Below are 13556 nucleotides of genomic sequence, written 5' to 3' on the forward strand. Positions count from 1 at the left end.
ACCTGGCGTATAAGACGACCCCCCACTTGGAGGCATATTTTTCAGGGCCAAAAAATCGTCTTATACGCCGGCAAATACGGTACATCAATTACTTTATAATATGTGATGTAGTCTTTACTGCTGTAAAGCAAGATAAGGGACTAAAGAGTGTTGAAGAGTGATTTCCATTAGTTGGTCAGACTTCCCTCTTAGATGATGTTTGAGTAGAAACCTGAATGAGATGAGGGAGAGTCATATGAAAATCCGGGAGTAAGAACCTTCAAGAAAGAGGAAACAGCAAGGGCAAAAATAAGATTGGTGTTGGAAGAACAGTGGCATAGGTTAGAACTGAGTGTCAGTGAGGAGAGAGCGGGAAGAAATGTGGTTCAGGTGGTAACTAGCAGCTAAGGTTGGGTTGATGTAGAAACCAGAATGACAGGCAGAAGAAGGTGAGAAAGTTGGGAAAAGATTTGAAATGTAGTGTTCAGATAGGTCTGAGGGTCATCTTCCTTTTAAAACCATGAAATTGCCAAGATATTATAGAATAAAGAAAAAAATAACATGGCTACTAACAATAACATTTGTAACCATATTTCATCTCTTGTCTTGATACTGGTCTGTTTTAGAAAAGTGTAGTTAGGGTACCCATAGTGACAAAGTTAGGAAGAGTAGCTGTACTGGTAAAGACTAGTGTTGACGGAACTACTGCAATATTTGTCCTGTTGGTGCTGAGCTGAAATCAGTGTGTTGTAATTCTAACACTTTATATAGCATTTTCAGTTTTCAAAGCAATTTCACATGTGATTCTTATAATATCTGTATGATATATAGATGAGGTTAATAACCGCATTTTATAAATGAGGAAATTGAAGCTTAGGGAATTAAAGTGACTTCTAAAAAGTTATAAAAAGGGGCAGAGCTGGTCCTTAAATCCATGTCTCCAGAGTCTGTTGTTAGTTCTCCTGAGATTTCATGCAGTAGGCTTATTCACTTAATACTTTTGAACCATATTGAATTAACACTGTTTTACTATCAAGTCACACTTATATTTTCTTCTAATTTAAGGGGTTAATTCTTAATTTCAGACAATTCTAGATAAAAGAGCAGTGAAGAAAGTACAGAATGTGAAAGAAGAAGCCACAAATATTCAACTCTAAGTGTTATAGTTATGGTTTCAGACAATGAAGGTTGTAATGTTTAGTGGACTAATTATGCATGTCAACAGAGGCCATATTTTGTTCCTATACCAAAAAGCACAAATGCCATCTATATCAGATGAAATTATTTAGATTTTTGTTTGCTTACAAAAAGAGAAAGCAATTCTGTTAAACTCATAATTCAGATAGTCTTTGAAATGTCCTTCTGTATTAGTAAAAATATGATAAATACATTAACCATTTTTTAAAGAACGTCAGCTTGGCTTTCTGTAATATTTTTCTAGTTGTAAATGGTAGTCTATCACAACACTACTTACAAGGCAAGGATGTTGCCCCCTTGTAACTATAACAAGTAACTTGTTTTTTTAATCAAGAAATTTTATTTTTATTGGGTAACAGTGTGTTTTTCCAGGACCCATCAGCTCCAAGTCAAGTCATTGTCCTTCAACTAGTTGTGGAGGGCGCAGCTCAGCTCCAAGTTCAGTCACCATTTTCAATCTAGTTGATGNTAGGGGCACAGCTCATTGGCCCCTATGGGAATTAAACCATTAAACCGGCAGCAACCTTGTTGTTCAGAGCACACGCTCTAACCAACTGAGCCGCCTGGTTGCCCCTTAATCAAGAAATTTCAATGCAGTTTTAAAAGCTAGATGTATTTTTTATTAGTATCATGTTTATTATATAAGTATTAGGTAGGTTGTAATTATTTTTTTAAATGCTGTAATGATGGCTTTTAAGTGCCATAAACATAAATATAGTCTTTTGAATGTTTTCCTTTTCTGATTTGGTGTTATTTATGACTATTTCTTTTCTCCTTTTTTAGGAGTCTACCATGGCTCAAGAATCTCCCAAAAATTCAGCAGCAGAAATTCCAGTGACTAGTAATGGAGAAGTTGATGACTCTCATGAACATGGCTTTAATAGGGTAAGAACACTTTTCTTTCTCTTCATGCAAAGAATCATGATAAGCTCTTAGATGTTGAGATGAAAGTAATAGACAGAGTTTAATATGGGAATATTTTCTTAGATTGTCTGAAATGCCAGTAATCTTATGTTATCACATAGGGATGACCAGGTGGGTCATGTTAGTGATTTGTCAAGATTAAGCTCTAGGCCAGTAAGCACTTTGGCTTTAATGTTATTATCAGTAATTCTGTGTATTACCAGAACAAAAGTGTATCTGGTGATTTTGGCATATAACTTTATAAAACTACTTAATTTTATTTATGATAAGAAAAAATACTAACTACAGATTATCCTTGTAAAAATTGGCACTGTCTAATCTCTTTTCTGTGTGCCTTTAGTACATAATTCTTTGATAGACTACTCCAAACTGTGCTATTTACTTTCTAAAGTGGCAATCTTGACTCAGTGGAAAATGTGATCCTTTTAATTTCGATCAGCCTCTTATTTGAAATTGAAATTTAATTCATTTTAATGGACATACCCAGGATTTAGAGAACATCTGGGTTCAAATTTTAGCTCTGCAATTTCTAGTGGTGTAACCTTGGGCAAGTATTTATTTAATCTTTTCTGGTTTTTGTTTTCTGATTTCTATAAATGAGAATCTCATTTATTTTTATGAGGCTATCGATACAAAATGAAATAAAATAAGTAATATGCCAAGTGTAGTCCTAGAAATGGTAGCGATGGATGGTTATTGTTTCTGGAGATAGCCTCATGAAGTATTCCTCTTTATGACATTTTATACATGTATAAAACTTTAAAAATGTAGTTTTCATATTCTTAAAAAAAGTAATGGTTAAAAGGTAGTTGAATTATTTTTACAGTTTAAGTAGGACTCTTCATATGTTTAAGAATAAAATCCTTTATTTTAGTTTAACAGAAGGTGATATTTTAGATTGGGATTTCTTGGTCTGAGTGCTATCAACCTGTTGAGCCAGATAAATTCTTTATTGTGCAGGGTTGGCCTGTGCATGCAGGATGGTTAGCAGCATCCCTGGCTGCTTGCTGCTAGATACTAGTAATACCCTACTGTTGTGACAAGCAACAATGTCTCCAGACATTGCCAGATGTCCCTACGGATGGGGAGAAACTCTTCTGGTTGAGAACCACTTTAGATAGATTATTTTAGATAGATTATTTTAATTGATTTTAGAAAATTTCACTGAATTTTACTTATTTTTGTCTCAGCAGTTTTTTGGAGGGAATTAATATGTCTTCAAGCTTTAGGTTTATTTTAATTGCAAGTGGTTTAACTTAGTTTCTAAGCACCTGTGGCCCAATATAGAGTGACTCACAGAACAAAAAGACTGTTAAATTCTGAACACACAAAGAACATTTTCACTTCAGGTTTTAGTCTTTCAGGTGTTTGAAAACACTCAGACACACCTGCAATAATAAGGAAACTCAAGTTACCATCATTAGACTCTACCAATTATATTAATTGAAATAACTCATTATACCGAAGTGTTAATGATTGCTTCATCTTATTTTTGGTAACAGCTCTTGCTTATTTATTCTGCAGATACTTATTATCTGCTGTATACCAGGCACTGGATATAGCAGTGAACAGAAATGACAAAAATACCTGCCATCAGGGAGTTGATATTCTAATAGACAATCTAATGAAAGCTAAGGACCTTTGTCTAAGAAAAATGCAATCCATACAAAATGCTGTAGTTTTGAAGATTCACCTGCCATCTTGCATGTCTTCTGTTTCTTCGTGTTGTTGATCTTTTAAGTTTTAGCTTATACACAGCGAAAAGCACAAATGTTAATCAATGGAACCGCCACCCACATCAAATTTTAGAGCATTTCTAAGACCTTAACTGGCTCTCTCTTGCCCCCCTCCAGGCAGCACACCTCCCTCCCTCCCAGGGTAATCACTGCTACTGTAACTCTATCATCATAGATGGCTTTTGACTATTTCTGAGCTGAATATAAGTGGAATCATACAGTATGTACTGTTTTTTGACTGGCTTTCACCCAACATTATGTCTGTGAAATATATTCATATTGTTGCTAGTGGCAGTATTTCATTCTTTATAGTTTTCCGTTGTGTTAATATACCACAATATGTATATCCATTCTTTAGTTGATGGACACCTAAGTTGTTTCCAGCCTGTGGCTATTATGAATAAAGCTGCCGTTGTCCTTTCTGGTGCAGGTCTTTTGGTGTGTATAGTCACCTATTTCTATTGGGTATATACCTAAGAGTAGAATTACCAGTTCATGGGTGCATGATGTTTGGCTTTGGTAGATATTGCCAACTGGTTTTCCAAAGTGGTTGAGCCAGCAATGAGGGAGAGTTCTAGTTTTTCCACATCCTTACCAATTCTTGGTATTGTCATACCTTTTCATTTTAGCCTTTCTGATGGAAGCATAATGGCATCTCATTGTGGTTTTAATATGCATCTCCCTGATGACTAATGATATTGAGCATATTTTCATATTCTTATTGACCATGTGGATATTATCGTTTATGAATTGCCTTTTCAGGTCCTTTGCCCATTTTTCTATTGGGTGTGTGCCTTTTCTAATTCACTTGTAGTTTTTTATATATTCTGGGTATAAGTCATTTGTTTAATATGTGTGCTGCAAATATTTTCTTCCAGTCTGTAGCTTGCTTTTGCACTGTATTAATGGTATCTTTTAATGAACAAAACTTGTTCATTTTAATGAGATCCACTTTATCAATGTTTTCTTTTAGTGATTTTTGTGACCCTTTTAGTAAACCTTTGCCTATCCTAGTATAATGAAGATACTCTCTTTTCTTCTAATAGTGTTATTGTTTTGCTTCTCACACTTAGGTCTGTGATTCATCTTGAATTAAAATTTGTATATGTAGGGGTCAAGAGCTTTTTTTGTCATATAAATATCTAATTGATATTCACCGTTTGTTGAAAAGACTATTGGTTATCCCCAGGAGGCTTTTGCTGTTAATCAAGTGATCGTATATGTGGATTCTCTGTTTTATTTCTTGGTCTTTTTGTCTATCCTTGCAACAATATTCTACCATCTTTCTTTCTTACTTACTATAGTAATTAAGTTTGGAACAAATATTAGCTTCAGTCTTGATACCCACACCTTTGTTTTTCTTCAGGATTGCCTTGTACTTTAAACCTATTTGTGAGTCTTTAGTTAAGAACCTTTATTTGCCTTTGAGTAGCACTGAAAAATTGTTTTTTTAATCCTTGCAAATTTTAACTTTAGAATAAGGAGTCTTACTAGAATTAAGTGAATTAAACCATAATATATCTGTATGAGTTCTTTGCTTATGCAGTCAAAGCCAGTTAACTCACTGCTTTCTAAGTTTACTCATTGGTTAATATCAAATTCTCTTTTTGGAGATTCCCCTGCAATGTTATTTCACTTTCTATTGGGAGATAGAGAAGGAAAAAAAATGAGATGTTGTCCTGGAGGTTTCCCCTAATTGGACGTGAACTTTACCAGTGGGCCAGGCTCCTAAGAAGCAATAATCCACTTCAACCAGTACACCCCACTTCACCTCCCTGAAGAAAGTCAACATCATAAAACTAGTTTCTGTTTGTACCTGCTGTTATTAAAAATGTATGCATAATTCTCTTACATTTTTAATATGCTTTAATTAAAATAAAAATTGGCTTTGTGATCCCTTTCACCATGAGTGAAAACAATATTTCAAAAGCACCTTTTGAACTTTTTGAATAAATTGCACTGAAGATCTATTAGGCATATAGTTACTAAATTTTGACATACTTTCCTATTTCTATTTGGATATAGATAAAAGTTCATAAAGGTGTTAAAATGTATTGCTTAGCATTTTTTTTAATTGTTAGTTTCAGGTGTACAGAACAATGCAGTAGTTATCCTTTTCATCCTTCGCACAGAAACAACCTCCCTCCCCCATCTACTACCCTCCCACCCCCTATATCATGCTTATCTATTACAATTCCATTGACTCCATTCTCACTCTCTACTCCACGTTCCGTGACTCTATGTATGTATAATTATAGTTGACATACATTATTATTCAACATCAGCTTCAGAAATACAGTGCGGTGGTCAGGCCTCTACACCGACTATGAAGTGGTCTCCCTAACAAGACATGAGTCCATCTGGCCCCTTAAAAAATATTTAAAACATTATTGATTATGTTCCCCAGACTGTCTTTTCTATCCCTGAGGCCATATTTTAGTTTTGCTTAGCATTATAATATATTTTATAGACGAGTAAAGAAATCTTATATGTAAAACTGGATCATAACCAGAATTTTCTGAGGCATTTTACTTATATACATCTTCTTTTTATACCTATTTGTCGTTTAAAATCATATAATGGTTTTTATTTAACGTATACTGCATAACGCACTTCAAAAAGTATAACTGCATCGTGCACTTCAAAAAGTATAAAATCTTATATAAAATTAAGATGGTAGTTTATTAAGTTGTCATAACTTGGATGGCCAGTTGGTGTCACTGTGGTACAGGCAGTGACATTGTAAATGTTTTTGCTTTTATATCTCATCGCAGATGTTTCATTTTTCATTTGATTTCCCTTCTTAGTCTGTTTGAGAGGCTCTGGTTAGACTCCTCACATTCATATAGAGATTATAATGGCAGAACTTGTCATGAATAAGTTTTTTATCTCTAGGAGGAATTTTTTGAATGTAGATACATACAAATATTTCCAGTGATACTCTTTGAATCAATTCATCATTTCCTTGATGCAAGTTGATACATGATTTCATTATTATCAAACTCAGTACTGCTTAGAATCTAGACTTAGGGGATGCAAGGGTGGGGTGAAGCCAAGAGGTTAGGGAGTAAAACACTAAAAAAAAAAAAAAAAGTGATACTATAAGTTCTTGTTAAATGTTTGTTGAATGAATAAGAGGGGAATGGGAGAGAAATGAGATTGAGTGTGTGTGTGTTACTAATATGGAAAACCTAGATAAATCAGGAGATTTGCTATCTTATCAAATGCAGTAACAGATATAAGACTAGATTGTGATCATAAAGTAAGTTATTAGACTTAAGACTCCAGAAGTGATTCTTCCTGAGTGGTGACAAGGTCTAAGGAGTGGCCATGGGAGTTCCAGTTGCCTAAGTAGAATGGGGCATGCAAGATGAGAGACATTAGAGATGAAGAGCTTAATGAAATCTGAGAATAAAGTGTAGGTTGGGTTGTACTTTATTAGTCTAATGTAGAGGGCCAGCCGAGTGGCTCAGTTGGTTAAGAGCTTGCTCAAGAGTACAAGCTCTGAGCAGCAGGGTCTCCGGTTTGATTCCTGGTCCGAGCTGAGCTGCCAACAGGATGACTCAGCTAAAAAAAGCCAAACAAACAATATTAGTCTAATATATCTTTTATCTGGCCTCAACATTTTTTGATCCTTTATACAACTACAAATTACCAAACCTGAATCAAATTACCAACTTTAGGCTTCCTATAAGTATACCGAGGGGAAATAAAATTGTACACCTTCACAGATTGTTATTACTACAACCAGTCATTCTGCATCAACATAGGTAGACAGGCTCATGCAATAGATTTTATTTCATTTTAAATATTTCACTATTTTGTATTTTCAAAAATAAAGTAACATACTACATACCATGCCATTAGTACACTATGGTTTTGATGAGCTATAAAAATTCAGCTTAGTCACCTTATATTATCACTTTGAAAGGAATTGCAAACTGAACATAGAATCGTTCCCTGGCAGTGTGCCCAATGGCATGCAAAAGATTGGGAACACCCAGGATAATGGTGCGAGTTGGGGATAGAGCAGAAGACCTGGAATGCCAGAGCCCTCAATAAATATTGGGGATTGACTGGAAAGACCATAGATGATAGTGTTAAGGTGGTGAAGAGGGCAGTGAGGTAGGGTGAAGTAGGGGAAGGGGTCAATATTGTGCAAGGACTGGAAAGCCGAGTTCCTCAAAGCATAGACAAAGGATTACCTGCATGGAATCATCGGGCTGACTTGTTTGAAATTCTGGCTCCTGGGCTCCACATTCCAACTTAAAGTGAATTGCAACAGGCAACTAAGAAAAATTTACATTTTTGATAGGTTTCTCAAGTGATTCTTACCCAAACTAAAGTTTGAGAACTGGTAGTTTAGAAGTGCCAGTGGAGACTGAGAAAAGTGCTGACCCTGCCTTCTACTCACTTGATAAGTAGAATGTTGGAGAATAATCGGCTTTGATGCCAATAATTGTAGAGAGGAGGCAGAGAGACCACTATGAGGAGGTTAAGGATGCTGCAGTATGTTTACACCAGAACTGGGGATGTGCAGGTCTGTTTGAATAATAGCTCTGCTTCTGGCCGCTCTTCCATATAGGCAACTTAACTGTTAAAACAGCAAAGGGGATTTTAAATTACCAAACTTCATAGAACATTTAACATAAAGTTTTTAATTTGTTTCTTCAAAAATTATGTAAATGCTTTGGAAGGTTTTATCCATTTTGAAGAATGAGATAGGTTATTTAAATGTAGGATATTTCTTTGGAAATGAAGTATTAGTGTTATATCTGCTGGATGCTAGAAATACTAAAGGGGACAAGATGGATAAGCAGCCTGGTCGTAGAGAGCTTACAGTCAGCAGGGAAAGAAGAGAGAGACAAATTAATGTTAATGCTGTGTAAGAAGTGATATGCTAGGCCAAGTACAGCATGGTCTGGGCATGGGAGGAGGAGTATGGAAGAGGAAGGTTACCTGAGGAATTGCTGTCCAAGCTGAAGCTGAAGGATGGACTAGCCCGATGAAGAAGGGTGAAGAATGTTCCCACCCGAGGCAACTCTGATGACCTGAAAAAGGTGGGAGACCACAGAACTGAAAATGCATTATTTATTGTTGAAATGGAGAATGTAGAGGCAGATGTGGGAGAAATTGAGGCTAAGAGAAGAGAGGTAAGTAGGGACCGGATCTCATGAAACCTTAAAACCATATTGAGGAGTTTGGACTTATTCTAAAAGGCAGTGGAGGACCACTGAATGACATAAAAATGAAAGTGTCTCGATCCAGTTCGCATTTTAGGAGGCCAGAGCCTTATCCATTAGGCGACCGGGGCTGACCGATTCGCATTTTAGAAAGTTGTTTCTGCCTACAATGTGAAGAATGAATTTCAGGAGTGACAAGGGAGACCCGATCAATTAGGCCACCAAGGGAGGAAGGGAAGGAAGACTTTCTCTTGTAGAGAAACTAGAACTAGTAAAGAACACCAAGCCACTTTTAAAGATGCAGACAGGAGGAAAATGGGGAGAATACAGTGTAAGGAAACTAAGGGAGAAGAGAGTTTGTATAATTTATAAAATACTTGGAGAATCCTTACAGATTGTTGATGGTTACAGTATATGCTTTGAGAATCACTCCTTTATTCAAGATTTCTCCTCCCCCTAAGTAAAAGGGGAGGATTAATTAGTAAATCTCAAGTTCTGCTTGTATGTTGTAGTGTTGTGCATCTTATTAAGGATGTGTATTTTAAAGCAAATTTGTTGAAGATTTTGTGTTCTTTATGTGTTGGTCTTGCACTAACTTTAGTTCAAAAGTAGATTACCATGCTAAATTATAAAGTTACGTTTTTAATCTCATTCCTATTCTTACCTCTCTTAAAATATGCAAAATGTAGAAGTTATTTTTGAAAGTGAGCACCCTTTCACAGCTTTATGGAAGCTATTACTACAAATGTTATTTTGTATCCTTTGAAAAGGACTTAAAATATATATGAAACTTTTGCCAAAAGCATTATATTTTGATTTAGCTTAATTATTTGAACATTTACTTTTTAAAACTATTAAATACTGCAGCATTATCCTCGTGATTTGAATAGAGAGTTAATTTTAAGGCTTATCCATTTTATTGTATAGTTGTTAAGCACAACTTTGCAAAGTCTTAAACTTTGAGTTGAATGTCAGTGACATAAAAATGCAAATTAGGGATTTTATGTTGTTAGTTATAAATGGGCTCATTGTCTCTCAAATATATTCCAGAAACTATAGGAGTGAATGCCATCATAGATATTTAAAAAGCTACTAAGCTAGGCACAGCTGTTAGAGATATTTTAAATTTTTCTAAGGGTTAATGTAATGGCATATTTTAAGTTTTTGTGAACTATGAAGCTAAATTATATTACTTGGAGAGTATGTATGTTACAAAAAAACAATCAACAAGCTCATACAATAATGAGTGTTACCTCACAAGTCATGCAATCCTCTCATGTAGCCCATATCATTTTGTGTTGCACTTAGCTGCCAGACCACTATCAATTGATAATTCTGTTCAGAATCTGAATAGGCTCATTTGTACTACTTTTAGTTAGATTTCTTCTGTTATTAAACGCTTAAACACACAGGAAGTCCTTAGTGCTTTTCAGATTTTACATCTGTTTTACATAAAGGACAAGAGGTGTTTTTTGTTGTTGTTGTTGTTGTTGTTTGTTTTCTGGAAGCATTATTGATTGTTGAATAAAGGATCCCTAGAAGGACCAGTGTGGGGAGGGGTTTGCGTGAGATGTAGTATCCTTAGACAACTAGAAGCTGTTTCTCCTGGAGGCTATGCATGACAAGATGGAAGGTGTGCCTGTAACTTCTTGAAAACTTAAGTAATCAGAAACATCCATCATATTTACTATTTAATCTATTACAAGCTCCCTTCTTTCCAACTACTGTTACTACTATATCTCTTTTCTTGAGATTTATACAATATTTTGTGACAGGACAGATGATTCAAATGAGTAATGTTCCTTCAGGTAAGTTCCAAGAATACAGCAAACACAACTCTCTTGGACCTCTATGCCATTTGTATGTTGTTTGAGTGTGTTTAGAACTAATAAGTTCAGGAATGTTGCAGGATATCAGAGTAATATGCAAAACTCAATATTATTTCTACTAGAAATAAATAATCCAAAAATAAAATTAAGAAAACAGTTCCATTTACAGTAGCATCAAAACTAAGAATATACTCAGGAATATGTGCAGCACTTGTACATTGAAAACCATAGAACATCATCAAAAGAAGTTAAAGAAGATCTAAATAAATGGAAGGATATCTCATGTTCATGGATCAGAAGACTTAATTTGTTGAGATGGCAATGCTTCCCAAATTAATCAGAGTCAGCATAATCTCTGTCAAAATCCCAGCTTGCTTTTCTGGTAGAAATTTACAAATTGATTATATATAGATGGATGCAAGGGATCCGGAATAGCCAAAAGAATTTTGAAAAAGAAGAACAGAGTTGTAGGACTGACTACTTCTGATCTGGAAACTTACTGTGAAACTACAGTAATCAGAACAGTATGGTACTGGCATAAGGAAGACATGTAGATCAATGGAGCAGAATTGATAGCTAATGTACAGTTAGGTTGACCAATATCAGTGTTTAATGTAAATCTAAATAACAGGAAATTTCCCTTACCTCACCCTGATTAAAGTTAGAAAAGCCCTGTTTACCAAGCTAACTTTGAAACCAAAGGGAAATTAATATTGCAATTGAATGATTTGTTTATACTAACCATTAGCCAGGCTCATCATGATTATATTAGGCATCAGTCAGCTTTTTAATATTAAACATGGCTTTTTAGTCATCTTAATTCTGTTCTTTAAAATGATTTTCCTGATGTATCAGTAGATTGGAAATTTGAAAATTGTATTTTAATATCTCCCTGCTGTTTGTTCTAGAATAATTACAATATTTTTGTATTTGACATACACTTTACCTCTTAATCGCAAATCTTACTGAGTGAGTTTGCTGCTGGTGATGCATTATTACAGAATGCCATGATAACATAAGGGAATACTACATAGTAGAGAGAAAAATAGTTTAAAATGCGATTAAAAGAACACAATTATGCTGAAATGTTATGTGGTGAGATTTTTTTACAAAAATTTTCTCTTCTTTTCAAATTTTGCTAAGGATTTGAAACGTTCATTACCAGCCGGACTTGGTCTCTCAGAAACCCAAATTACATCTCATGGCTTTGACGGTACCAAAGAGGGGGTTACTGAAGCGGGAGCATTTCAAGGTATGAGCCCATATATTTTTAAAGATGGCAGGGGTGTAGGATAAGAGAAATTCATCAAATGCTACTTTTATTAATAAAGCATAAGAGTTGAAGCCTTTAACTCTGTGATAAAACACCAATTTTAAACATAATCCTTTTTAAATATGTTAGGAATTATTTTAGTAGTCTTGTTTATATAAATTAATGCATAACTTCACTGATTATTATTTAGGAATTGGTTTTTTTGTTGTTGTTGTTGTTCTTCTTCTTCAGTCTAGTTGTGGAGGACGTTGCTTCACTGGCCCATGTTGGTATGATCATTGTGCTCTTCCTGGGTGAGGCAATCAGTTGCTGGTCATTGGTCGGGCTGCTCATAGCGGCTCCCAGCAGCTCACACCGGCTGCCAGCCACTCATGTAGCTCACCGCAGCCCACTGCAGCCCCGCTGCAGCCCTGCTGCAGCCTATGCCGTCGCCGGCGACTCATGGCAGCCCAGCTCCAAGTCGAGCTGTTGTTCATCATCTTAGCTGTAGAGGGCAGTGTCACTGGCCCTCAATGTGGGATCCGAACCGCCGCCCTGCTGCTCAGAGCTGGCGCTCCCAAGCAAGCTCTTAACCAGCTGAGCCATTCGGCCGGCCCCTAGGAATTGGTTTTTAAATACTGAAATAAAAACTCAAAAATTATATCAAAAATGTAGATTTAAATTATTGGGTTGTCGGAAAAGTCATGACGCATTTTTGCAACAAAAACATAGAAAAAATACATCATAACTTTTCCGATAACCCAGTATTTTAGCTTATAACCACAAAATTTATAGCTATAAATCAATATTAATTTGTATAATACATGTTTCCTATTTCAAAGCTATTAGGAAAATAAAACTTCTGTTTTTTTGTAGTATACATGCTGTATGGGAAGTCTCTAAGACCACCATCAGATCAGTAATTTGCTAAGAGGACTCAGAACTCAGTATGTAATCATACTCACTGTACGATTATTTAAGCAGCAGTACACCAAGCACATCAGCAAAGACAAAGGATTTCTGAGGGGAAGTTCTGGGAGCAAGGAGGCTCAGGGCAGTCACACAGGACACAATTAATTCCACCCCGCAGAACTGTGACAACATATATGAAGTGTTGCTGACCAGGGAAGCGCCTTAGAGACTCAGTGCCCAGGGATTTTATTGGACATTGCTCCCAGAGGCACCCTCTGCCTAACGTGTACCAGGATTCCAGACTCCTTGAAGGAAAGAAGGTGTTCAGCAAAACCACATTGTTTATATCAACAGTGGAGGCACAGTGAGCCAATCTTAGCATTCTGGGAAGGGAGGGAATAGTCCCCAAATTTAAACTCCCAGACACCAAGCAAGGGCCAGTCTTGTAAGCTGGTCTTCTTAAGAACAAGCAGTTGGACCTGCTGTGTTAACTCTTTTCTACACTCATTTCATATATAGGTCTATTTTTTTTTTTTTTTTTTTT

The 13556-nt window shown here is 35.8% G+C and overlaps 1 protein-coding gene across 9 annotated transcripts in view; it reads left to right on the top strand.

Annotated features, from left to right (window-relative positions):
• The window catches only part of ARFIP1 (ARF interacting protein 1), an 81368-nt gene that overhangs the window by 20436 nt on the left and 47376 nt on the right, over positions 1-13556 (top strand). For all 9 annotated transcript variants that reach the window (XM_019641208.1, XM_019641213.1, XM_019641210.1 and 6 more), the window contains 2 exons: positions 1960-2061; positions 11992-12100. In XM_019641208.1, coding sequence (XP_019496753.1) covers positions 1969-2061; positions 11992-12100 — 202 coding nt within the window. In that variant the 5' untranslated portion in view covers positions 1960-1968. The remainder of the gene's footprint in view (positions 1-1959; positions 2062-11991; positions 12101-13556) is intronic.

Source organism: Hipposideros armiger, unplaced genomic scaffold, assembly GCF_001890085.2.
Source record: "Hipposideros armiger isolate ML-2016 unplaced genomic scaffold, ASM189008v1 scaffold_58, whole genome shotgun sequence".
In the NCBI taxonomy this organism is placed as follows: domain Eukaryota; kingdom Metazoa; phylum Chordata; class Mammalia; order Chiroptera; family Hipposideridae; genus Hipposideros; species Hipposideros armiger.